We start from the raw sequence: 12,621 nt of genomic DNA, 5'->3' as shown, positions 1-12,621 counted from the left end.
CTTGCCTGTATAAATGTAAAAAATATATATATCGCCAGATTTTAAGAATAACTGGAAAAAGAACAGTTAAGTTATCATCGACAATACTAGAATACCCCGCATGCATCAACGGTTACGAGCTCTTTTACACATTTGTTTCTTTGGGAGAACAGAAACAAACTGCGAGATAAATATGGAAACGGAAAAAACCCCAATGCTCCTTTAATTTAAGGAGCGGTGTATTTGTAGATGTTAAAGGGTAAAAAAGAGAAATCAATTGTTTTACTAGGAAAAGTCAATAGGGGTAGATTTGATAGTTAGGATGTGATATTTTAATTAAAATTGTTATTATCTGACAACACAATTACAATTTTCCTGCCACCGAGACTTTGTTCATGTTTCACACAAATACATGTATATACATTCGTATTCCTCAGGCTATACAAACCTATATTGCATACATGTACATTGTAACGATTCACGAAGCAAAAACTATAAAACAATGTACTTAAATTTAAAAGAAGCTCGTCTCATTAATGAGAGGATACGGTTATGTAAAAGTTTATTCTTGAAAGTCGGTTTTGAAGCAAGATCTAGTTTTGTTGCCTTTATCAGCGAAAAACTGGGCCCAAATGCAATATGTCTATCTGTTTTTATTCCTTTTAAATTTGATGCGCCGACTATGCAGAACAAAATGTAATGGCAAATAAAAAAATACTAAATGGTACAAAATATGTTCAGTACAAATTGAAAGTATTTTTCATAGCAAATAATTTGCACGGTGTTTCCTAATACAATTCAAATATTTATTTATTTTAACACAGACACAACACCAACCAATTCCTGTGAAAAAAAATTGAAATTTTTTGAAGGGAATGAAATTAAAGATAGGGGATATTTAATGGATAGCCTTTAGTATTGGCAGAGAAATTTTATTCGACATTAGCAGAGATGAAGTCCAGCAAAATAGCTGCAGGAGTTTAAAATCGCAGGGATAATCACATATATCATACATAAATGAAATTTAAAATATTTTATTCAATCAGTAAAAAAAATTAAGCCCCCCCCCCCCCCCCGCGCACATGTTTTATTTTCTGTTTAGTATAGAGTGGTTAAAGAACAAGAATCCGGTCTATCATAATTCTGAAAAAAAAAATTAACGCTGTACATTTGTCCCTGTCTAAATATCTAAGATACAAATGGCCCAGTTGTATTGCTGTACTTGCAGAATTATAAAGACCAATCAAAACTTTTCTAATAGAAACTTGATCTTTTCTCAGAATACCAGAAGATAAATTTAAAAAAAAAATCAATTTTGTCATCAGGTATAAAACTGGAAACTCACTGAATCTATTATAAATCCTAAATACTGAATTTGTTGGGTAAGAAAAAGCATCAATTTTTCAGAATTCATATGAAGTCCTAAATCCTTTAGTGCTTTTATTAAAAACTCTGCATTTTATCTACAATCGTTTATATCCAAATCCCGATTCAATGAATCAATAAATTATTTATATAATAAAAACAACAAATCCCCATACTCCTCAAGTATGAAGATACTGGTTTCAATATTTAAAAAAAAAACTCTTGGAACACTTGACAAACCAAAAGGAAGACAAGTAAATTCATATAATGTACCTTTCCAACTAAATTTGAGATATTTACTTGAAGTATGATGAATTGGGATTGAAAAATATGCATTTAAGTCAACCGAAGTAAAATATGCATATCGTTAAAGCAATTCTGCAACACGTTGTAAAGTTTTAGTTTTAAAATTATGATATTCAACAAATTTATTCAAATTGTTCAGATTAATAACATATCAAGATTTTCCATTCTTTTTCCTTAACAGAGAACTATTTGAAATAAACTCATTATCCTCATGTTGAGATTTTTCAATTGCCCCCATGCTTTTTATTTTTTTCAACCTCATCATCAATCAATGCACACTCTGTATTGTTAAAATTTGGAGTGTTTGGAATACAGTTTTGAAAAGGTTCCTGTTCAAATTCTATTTTATACTCTGAAATAGTCTCTAATATCCAATCATTCTTTGTTATATGTTTCCACTTATCTTACATTTTTTTTAGGCTGCCTGCTTTGAAAGTTGTTTCCACTAATTGTAGTAACCTTTGCGCAGATTTCTCCTGCCTCTTGATCCCCGAACAAAACTCTTGTTCTGGTCTGTATTACTGAACTCTCCTGTTCTGTATCTCCCTTTCTGGTCGTAAATGAATCGAGGGTTTGCCATCATCCTGTTGCCTCGACTTCCTCGAAAGTTTTTTGAGAAATAATTACTATTTATTTTTTGTGCATCATTTATGTCTTTAAGTCTTTTCCCACATCTTTAAATAACTTATTTCTCCCAATGTTCTCAGTGCGATTGCACAACTGATTGTTTCTTTTGTCAATAAAGTGTTTCATTAAGAGTCTTCTATTAACTGAGAGTTCAAAAAGGCATTCAGAAAAACTATTAGAGAATCTGAAATATATATTTTAAATTTTTTTGAATCTTGCGACTTATTTTTTAATTCCTCGGCCATTCTAATAATAGGAACAATTCCATTACCCAGAAGTTTCTGTTTTCATTTGTAAGACCGCAGAACATTAACTGACAAAATTGGAAATATACAGCTTATGTCAATTTCACCCGTTACAGTCAAAACATTTGAAATGGGCGGGTAAAAATTGAAGCGGACGTCTGAGAAAACATTGGATTGAGACTGTAGTTATAGGAAGTGTATTTTCAATCCACCTCAGTGTTTCTAACTTGCTTAGGTATATGACTAAAAGCGATCGATCGAAAAATTTTTTTTTAGTATCAGCAAGGCGATGGATAAACATTCTATGTCATCAATAAGTATATAATAAGCAAATATGAGAAGATCCTAATTGGGGAGATATCATACGCAAGGCAAATCAAAGCTTTGTTCGGTGACTTTAGAAAATCAGTCGTCACAAGTTAGTGTTTACCTAGATAAGCAATGGACGCGCATATCTATTCGTATACATTAACTTAGCGGAAAAATATAATTATCTGAATAAAATTTGAAATTATTCAATCGAAGTTTGAATTATTCTCCTCGGGGAATAAACCCTGGTTCAACAATTGCCCCACTTGAATTCGGACTTGTTACTTGTACGACTGATTCTCTAAAAGCCATCGGACAATGCTTTGCCTAAAGTTTATTATAATAACTCCCAAATTGGAATCTTTCCATATTTGCTGATTACATACTATACTTATTGATTAATTAAAATGTTTATTAATCGCTTTGTTGATACCAAACAAGTTTTTTCAATTGCTTAAGAAATACTGAGGTGGATTGAAAATACACTCCTAAAAACCACAGTTTCACTCCAATGTTTTCTCCACGTTAATTTGTTCCCGCCCATTTCAAATGTTTTGACTGTACGGGTGAAATTGACGTAAGCTGTTTATTTCCAATCTTGCCAGTTAATGTTCCGCGATCATATCATCGCCACACTTTTCATCTTCTTCAAAAAAATGGGGTAGTTCACTCAAGAAATCATCAATTTCATTGTCACTTTCTAAATCCTTTTGTTCATTATCAAAAAAATATGGTGAGACTCAATTTCGTTTGTGACACTTTGGTCATTTTGATCATTTGTATTTGAGTTTGACATGCTTTGGTCATTGATTGTACATTGGTTTTCATTTCTATTAGTAACAACCTCTTGTGAACTCTCATTTATTTTTCTAATTGCCAAATTTGCCGTTTCTAATACTTGATTCAAGACTTCGTCCATTTTATTTTGCCAAAGAGTTTTTTTTATTTACTCTTATCCTTTTTTCCCGTTTTAGACTGCCCCGGTTTACGTTTTTTCATGCCTTTCGCTCTTCCGGTTAGTTTATTTGAGCATTGGGGCAAAGTTGACTGACATGTTTTAAGATACGTGTTCTAATATATCATCAGCCAAGTTGTTGTAATTTTTATAAGGAATAAGGAATCATTCTTTGAGTATTATGAGGTGATAATTTTGGTCGGGGCGTGATCAAATCTAATTAAGCCCGAAGGGCTTTATGATAGATTTGATCACGCCCTGACCGAAATTATCACCTCATAATATTCAAAGAATGATTCCTTATTACTTATATCTATATAAATTTAGGCCATCGCACGATTAAATCTTTAAATATAAATAAGCAAACCCCACCGGCGCCTCAATTTGGCGTCATTTGTATTATGGGTTATATAGTACAAAATCGATACGTAGTGTTATCACAGACAAAGACACTGGATAATGTAAATATATATAATTCGAACCCCAAAAAACTGCCCACATCGTATAAGGCAAATAAATGCATGCCATCAGTGTGTAAAGAACGACCCTTCGAGGTCGAAGGTTCCTCGTCCGACATTATGTTCAAGAAAGTTACAACTCAGATAACGAAGTGTAATGCAGTATAAATCTGGAAAAAAAACAAGTGTATGAAGTGAGTAAATTTACTTTCAATGCAAGTAGTGCTTGGATTTATTTGGGCACTTGTAAAGTGCGAAACGACACGAAATCGAACGAAACCAATCGAAAAGAAAACGAAATCAAACAAAACGAAACCAAAAATCGAAACGAAACGAAACGGAATGTAAACAAAACTAAAATCAATTTTGACTTCATTGTATGACTTAACAATTTATCACAATATCCTCTATTGGTTAACTGTGCCCAACCTGATCAGGAGTCTTAGACGTATGTGTCTAATGACTGAAACCTAACGAATACCTGCTGAATCGGTAAAAGGTTTCTACATTAATTAATGGGAAAGCTTTATATGAAACTTCAACTTCAAATTTTACCAAGGTTTCCATACATTTTCACTTTTGCTGAAATTAAGTTTTCCATCAATTGATGCAGGCACGTAGCATCAGGGGGGGCCAGGGGGGGCCTGGCCCCCCCACTTTTTCTCGCAGCAACAAATTTTTTAAAATTTACATATTAAAAAATGAATTATAATGGAGTTGGCCCCCCCACTTTTTTGGAAGTTACTAAAAAATTGATATGAAAATTAGGAAATGAGTAGTCAAATGGAAGGTACCCCCCCCCCCCCCCCCCCCCCACGGATTAGGAATTTCATGATTTGGAAGGAAAAATTTTTTTGGTAGGGAAGATTTTTTTTTTGGAAGTATAGTTGAGTCCCCCCCCCCCCCCCCCCCACGGATTAGGATTTTGAAGATTTTTGGAAACTTTAAATTAATTTTTTTCTTTTTCTTTTTTTTTTTGCTTGTCAAGATTTTTTGGATGGGTCTGGCCCCCCCACTTTCAAAAACGATGCTACGTGCCTGTGATGAGCACAAAAGTATTTGTGATTATCTAAATATCAAGCAAAAAGTGGTGGAAGGAGGCCTGTATGGATTCCGCACCGTTGAAGGGAGGCTGCAGGAGCTGAGTCCAATGGCCATAATTCCAGTTTGTAAATTTTCTGCTTTTGCGGTTTGGTGATAAGTTTGTTCCTCCGCAGCTGTGACATGCCTCATTATTATTGTTAATAGGTATCATCTGAAATCATTGGATTCATCCCAACACTTTATCTAGAATACTTGGATAGTTGTTTCACCGATTTATATGGGGTTCACATAACGTGTAAATGTCTTTTTGGTGGTGGCTCAGCCTACCACTCTTGGAGGATCAGGAGGTGAACAAAGCGGGCCCCAGAGTAGCCTCGTGGCATCTCCGCTAGGACATATCCTCCATTCAGGGCTCCGGGAGGGGGACGAGGGTATTCGGGGTAGGGGCAAAGCTCGCCCCAGCTCTTGTGCTGAGTTTTGTTAGTTTCTTAAGTTTAAGATTTCATCGTAACCATAAGTTACGATGAATATATGTTTTACCAAAAGTCTTTACTTTAAGTTACGTCAAAAATATCGTCGTAACTTACGACAGCCTATGGACTACTCTAAGTTAACATTTTTTCGTATTTTTCTAAATAAATAACTAAAAATGGCCGCCTACTTATTGTTTATTGAAGTTTTGAGAGAAAATGAAATTAAAACTTTGTGTTGGGAACGCGTTTTTAAAGACATGCGTCAAGTTCTTGATATGGTGACCGACAAGGAGCTAATTGGGCGATATAGGTTTCCAAGGCGAGTTACTCTGCAGCTGACAGACGATGTCAAAGACTAAATACAACCACAAACTTTGAGGTCGCATGACATTCCAGCTCACATCCGGGTAATGTTATGGTTATGATTTAACAGAAGAAATTCTAAATGAAGCTGGACTTATAAAGCATCCCATCAATCAAATTCTTACTAAATATTAATATCATAATACATTACACTCATGATATTAATAAAAAAAAATACACTTACTATGTTGTTTATGTACAAAGAATGATTCCGAATGATATCCTTGCAAACATTTCTATTTGACAGTGTCCACTATTTTGAAAAAAGAATAAGTAAACAAAAGGGCCACAACTGTATTATTACTCCAACGAGTTGTTCCCCTTTAACAAGATTGTGTGTGATGAACCATACAAATTTAAAATAAAATTAAAATATTGCCTAAAAGATATATAAAACATTTTTTTTTGATTTATTGTTTAAAATTCATATCATTTCTTGTTGACAGTCAAGTATAGTTAGAATAAATTTCCATATCCATACTAAGCAATATTATAGTTCAAGTATTAATCATAATATAGTAAAATGGTGATCAAGGAAATAAATTACTACATAGTTAAAGAAATCAAAGGAGAGGGGCTTTTTTGCCATGGACTTTTTTTATTTAAATGAATAGGCCTATACAATTTTGTTAAGCCTATATAAATGTATATGAGATTTTTTATCCGCTATTTGTGTTAATGTCTGGTTAAAAATTCTGAACCTTTTCTCTCCCCCCCCCCCCCCCCCCCCACCATCCCCCGCATCAAATAATGTTGTTTTTTTTTTTCTTTAATTCATTGATTTATTAGTACATTTATTGTAACTGGGTCTTGATGCAGATGACATAATAACACCAAGTAGATTTTATAGGGTTCGATTCCTTTTTCAAAAAATAGTAGGAATATGGCAATTGCAGGAAATCACACTAGAACAACCCATACATAAAACATATAAGCACAAAACAAAGATAATACTAACACTAACATCGCATAGACATTGACATTAATATATATTTACTTAGGTCACCTATTAATATTATCAGCAAAGAGCGATAATTTATTTTTATACAATAATTCCAAATGATCATAAATATTTACGGTAATAGATATCAATAAAACTGTTACAGCAATGACAGAAATATATAGTTACCAATTTATGGAACTGAGTGCAGGTCCTATTTACTGGATTTCATATCATGAATCGATCACCATATTCAGTATACAATGAATATCGTAAATTTACTTTACTCCTTTAAATTATATTTCTTTTTTCACTATAACTTCTATTAACTTTGTAACTCATGTGCTGTATTTATTATTTGTGTTAAAATGTTATTCTTCATGCAGTCTCCTATGGGAGGAAATAAAGATAGAATGAATGAATGAACACTCTTCGCAATTTAATCTTGGAGCTTTTCATGATAATTCATTACAAAGTTACACACATGTACTTTATTAAAAACATTCACTCTCCACACTCATACTGGTTAAACAGATTTATTATACCCCCCGCAAACGAAGTTTGGGGGGTATATAGGAATCACCTTGTCCGTCCGTCCGTCTGTCCGTCTGTCTGTTCAATTCGTGTCCGGTCCATATCTTTTCTATGGAGAAACATTGGAAGTTCTTACTTCACACACATATTGCTTATGACCTAAGGGTGTGTCATATCCTTGACCCAAGGTCTTTTGGGCAAGGTCAAGGTCACTGGCAGAAAAAGTTCAAAATTCGTGTCCGGTCCATATCTTTTTAATGGAGAAACATTGGAAGTTCTTACTTCACACAAATATTGCTTATGACCTAAGGGTGGGTCATGACCTTGACCCAAGGTCATTCGGGCAAGGTCACTGGCAGAAAAAGTTCAAAATTCGTGTGCGGTCCATATCTTTTTAATGGAGAAACATTGGAAGTTCTTACTTCACACAAAGATTGCTTATGACCTAAGGGTGTGTCATGACCTTGACCCAAGGTCATTTGGGCAAAGTCAAGGTCACTGGCAGAAAAAAATCAAAATTCGTGTCCAGTCCATATCTTTCTTATGGAGAAACATTGGAAGTTCTTACTTCACACAAAGATTGCTTATGACCTAAGGGTGTGTCATGTCCTTGACCCAAGCTCATTTGGGCAAGGCCAAGGTCACTGGCAGAAAAAGTACAAAATTCATGTCCAGTCCATATCTTTTTAATGGACAAATATTGGAAGTTCTTAATTCACATCAAGATTGCTTATAGTCTGAAGGTGTGTCATGACCTTGACCCAAGGTCAATTGAGGAAGTTCAAGGTCATTGTTTTAAAAAAAAATCGGGCTCAGTATACTTATGATTCAAAATGTTTATATTAAATGGCTGCTTGACATGTGGAATTTTGTTTGATTCGAGTCATGTTTGTTAACATAAGGATGCAAATGTCCTCATGCATTAACAGTTAACTTGAACTAAAATGGAATTTAAAGAATAGAAATTGGTTTGTGTACTCATATTAGCATTAACAATTTTATTAAAAAATAGAGCAGTTGTTATGTATAGAAAATGGACAGTGAAATAGATTCATCCAATGTTTTCTATAATAGAAAAAATACATGAGTTATGATTTTCTTAGCGGGGGGTATCAATTGTGAGCTTGCTCACAGTACCTCTAGTTTATTATTTGTTTATATCGTTAACCTATACTTTAGCAATTAATCATTAAAGTTTAAAAGAGAATTACTCTTAATACAGGTCTAAGAGTGGACATTGTTGTAAGTCATAAAGTTGACAAGTCACACCCGCCTTCACTATTCACCACGTCTTGTAGAATTAATTACAAAACCAGATCACAAAAGAAATACTCGCGTCACTGTCAGCAGTGACCAATACTGAATAATCAAAGCATATAATAACAAAAACACCTTTATACACATGGACTATTCCAAAATCATTTCTTTACTCTATATATTTTGACTGAACCATTATTTTAAATAGGAGTGTTTCGTTTTAATCACACACAACACCAGTTAGTTTTGCAGTGCAGCGTAAAGAGTGAGAGATTGAATGAATGAGCGAATGAATGATATGTGAATCAAAATATCTTAATACTACACAAAACTAAAATTAAAACTCAGTCACACTACTACATATTATCATTATCTTTTATTCATTTTATTTTATTTACTTTGTTTGCTTGTCGAAGATGTTAAACTAATTTCCAGGCTGCCCTCACCCTTTTTTATAAACACACTACAGGTGTGTGATGTCAACAGTACCTTTAAATCATTCCAGGTTCTAACATGCTTACGTTTCCTGGCTAAAGGAGACTACCTCTCAGAAACAACAGACATTCATGGGATCTCCAAATCATCTGGTTGTCTGGCTGTTCATCGAGTGGTCGATGCTGTCTGTAAAGCATTGCGGAACATCGAGTTCCCAACAAGTAGGGAACACAATTCACGTATCAAAGCGTCCTTCTACAAGAATGCTTTGTTCCCAAATGTGATTGGTGCCATCGAATGCACTCAGATACCCATACAAGGCATTGGAACAGATGATGAACATCTGTATGTCTGCAGAAAGGGTCTCCATTCCATAAACGTGCAAGCGGTTGTTGACGCAGATTTAAGGTTTGGATATTAAAACTCTCAAGTTAAATAAAGATGAATTGCTAATTAAAAGTTTAAACGTTTATATATACACCAAAGAAATACTTGTGTCTTTATTTTTCAAATACCAGTATTAATTGATTTCCAGGTTCACAAATGCCGTCTGCAAATTTCCAGGAGCAACCCATGATACGTACATTCTGCAAAACAGCTCCTCGCCAAATTTTATTGAAAACCTTCATGATGGAGGTAGAGTGATAGGTGATTCTTAAAGAGTGTCTGATGACTCATATCAGCAACCCGAGGAGTGGACAAGTAGAGCGGTACATTTCTGCTCATTGCCGTACTAGAAATGCTATTGAAAGGGCATTTGGTGTGCTTGAGACACGTTTCAGGTACGTCGCCTTTTAATCAAAATATCAAATTTAATTCAGATCAATAAAAGGTGTATTGAAAAAAAAATTCTTCTAAAAGAGTGAAAAGCCTAAAACAATTCAAAGTTGCTTGCACAAAACTGGGGGATGCTTGCCTTATAGATCAGACAAATGCACGAAAATAATTGATTATGTGCTATGACGCTACACAACTTGGCTATAAATGAGAGGGTGCCTCTCATGGTAGAAACTGAGGAAGAAGACGATGTCCAGCAACCATTTGCTCGAGTTATCCCCCAAAATTGTACTGCAGCAATGCTGAGAGATAGACTTGTGCAAAGATTTTGAAGAAGTATTTTGGTTTTAAGGTGCTGCAATTTTCATGTTAAAATTTTTGGGATAAATTGGAGGTTTTACTATTTTATTGACCAACAATGAAATGATTTAAAGACTTCGATTAGTCATATTTTTGTTGAGACCCCTTTTTTGAGGTTCTGATTGAAGCAAAACTACATTATTGTCGCCCTGTACACAGATCGATTTGTTATATATTGCATTGTACAGGAATCTTTATTACAGACCCTGAAACGTGCTACTACACCAGTTGCACGGTTCGGTTCGTTACGCTTTTTGAACGGTACAGCTCGTTTTGTGAACGGTACGGTACGCTTGGTGAACGGAACGGTTCGCTTCTTGCACGGTACGCTTTGCTAAAAATAGCTGCACGCTTTATTGAATTGAAGTCATTAAATATTTCTAATCCATTTAAAATTGCTATGAAAATTGCCCCGACTTTATTCTTATATTTCTTAAGTTTTCTTGTCGTTGTCTTGATTCTCGGCTAGTTGTTATTTTTACAAGCATCTTTCCTTTTCTTTATTCATAATTCGTATGATCATTCTTTTTTGCGTATTACTGTAGTACTTTTCCGATCAAATTCCCTTAGTGATTAGACGATGTAAAATTACACGCAGTTAATGATGAGATAAACAATGAACAACTAAACATGTACATGTAACATATTTCTTACAATATGTACGCAACTTGATATACACAACAAGTCAATAGCATTTTATGGCAATATTTGTCATTTTGTTGGACAAAGGTCCGCTCTTCACTTAATGCATGCGACTTAGCTGACGTTTTACAAATGCTGACTAACCTGTTTATATTTTATTTACCTTTTTACAAACATACTAGTTCTAAACAGGACACGGAAAAATATACCCGATAATCAACAAATGAATGTTAAAAGTGATAAATATATTAAGAATTTATATAAGAACAAAAAATACGACAGCGAGGGAAAAAGACTCCGATCGCCAGTACAGGAGTTATGTAATCATGACGTCGGAAGGATATTATTGTTGCATAGTTTCAAATAGGAACACTCTTTTTAATAGGGATTTAGGAAAACAGAAAACAAAACAAAAAGATTTCAATCGACAATTTTCTTTTAGCCATATAGGAGGAACCCAGTAGCACGCAGCGCATGGCGTGATCTGTAATGTTATATATGTACTTAAACTCATTGACAGGCAAAGCACGTGGAGTCCTGAGATAAAATCCCGCTCAAATGGCCAACTAAAGAAACCTAAAGCAAAATAATATAGTTCAATGATAAAACTTTAATTAAAGTAATATAATCAACACACAAGTTCTCTCTTTTCTCTCTCTCTCTCTCTCTCTCTCTCTCTCTCTCTCTCTCTCTCTCTCTCTCTGAGTGTATGTAATTGTGTGCACACAATTTGGAATTATTAAATTGTTATTTGTATGAATTTAAATCTCTCATTTTAGACTCATGGTTTTCACAACGATTTCAACACAATATCTAAAAATATCCCGACGTCATATGTCAATTTCAGCGTGTGCTACTTTATGTAAAACATTCATAAAATTCTTTCAAAAACTGTCCTCAAATGAATATATTTAATACATTTAGAACAACTGAATAAAAAATATAATTAGTTTTCAATATCTTTACTCCAGTGTTACAATCATTATATAGTCTTACAGGCATTGGAATTTTATAACAAGATTATGTGAACTTAATTTATATTCTGGTATGTAGAGAGAATTGTTTTGTTAAACATTTAAAACAACTGATATACGGTGCTGTAATAGTGTCATTGTATGTGCTATGATATCATTTCTAAGGATTTGAGGTCCAATTTTAATACTTTCTCCCAATTACTTACTGGTTACCAAGATCCTGCCACAGTTGATTTTTCTTCTCAGAAGTTATTTAAGGGGAAAACTTCCCCTTTAAAACTCGAATGTGCGGAGATACGGCATCTGCTATAGTCATTAGCTCCGACTCACTCCAGTTGGGTTTTCTTCGTTTCAGCTTTTTCTCCATTGTTCAAAACACTTTCGCAGACGATAAAATGTAAATAGCCGGGAAAACGAAAGTGCCCCCTGCGCTTGGGCAGCATTCGTAACTACGAATATTCACACATTCGTTATAAGAGAGTACCATTACAGAAACTTGCGAACGTTTCGTAAGTTAAGGTTACAAATAAAACTTACGAACACGTTAGTAAAACAGAACATTGTTATCTTAAGTAAAA

General features: G+C 34.2%; 1 protein-coding gene across 1 annotated transcript; it reads left to right on the top strand.

Annotated features, from left to right (window-relative positions):
* Positions 1-5,271: 5,271 nt before the first annotated feature.
* On the top strand, positions 5,272-9,949 carry LOC136275815 (putative nuclease HARBI1). Its single transcript, XM_066085858.1, has 5 exons — positions 5,272-5,409; positions 5,611-5,728; positions 8,821-8,840; positions 9,361-9,698; positions 9,826-9,949. The coding sequence occupies exons 1-5, from the start codon at positions 5,272-5,274 to the stop codon at positions 9,947-9,949; spliced, it is 738 nt and encodes a 245-aa protein (XP_065941930.1).
* Positions 9,950-12,621: the final 2,672 nt, after the last annotated feature.

Source organism: Magallana gigas, chromosome 1, assembly GCF_963853765.1.
Source record: "Magallana gigas chromosome 1, xbMagGiga1.1, whole genome shotgun sequence".
NCBI classification, from domain to species: domain Eukaryota; kingdom Metazoa; phylum Mollusca; class Bivalvia; order Ostreida; family Ostreidae; genus Magallana; species Magallana gigas.
The sequence above is the reverse complement of the archived record's forward strand: the minus strand, read 5'-3'. Positions and strand labels throughout refer to the sequence as shown.

Coding starts and splice junctions, on each gene's coding strand:
- LOC136275815 (XM_066085858.1), top strand. CDS start 5,272: ATGCTACGTGCCTGTGATGAGCACAAAAGTATTTGTGATTATCTAAAT. Junction 8,841..9,360: donor GTCTAAGAGTGGACATTGTT/GTAAGTCATAAA, acceptor AAATCATTCCAG/GTTCTAACATGCTTACGTTT. Junction 9,699..9,825: donor GTTGTTGACGCAGATTTAAG/GTTTGGATATTA, acceptor ATTGATTTCCAG/GTTCACAAATGCCGTCTGCA.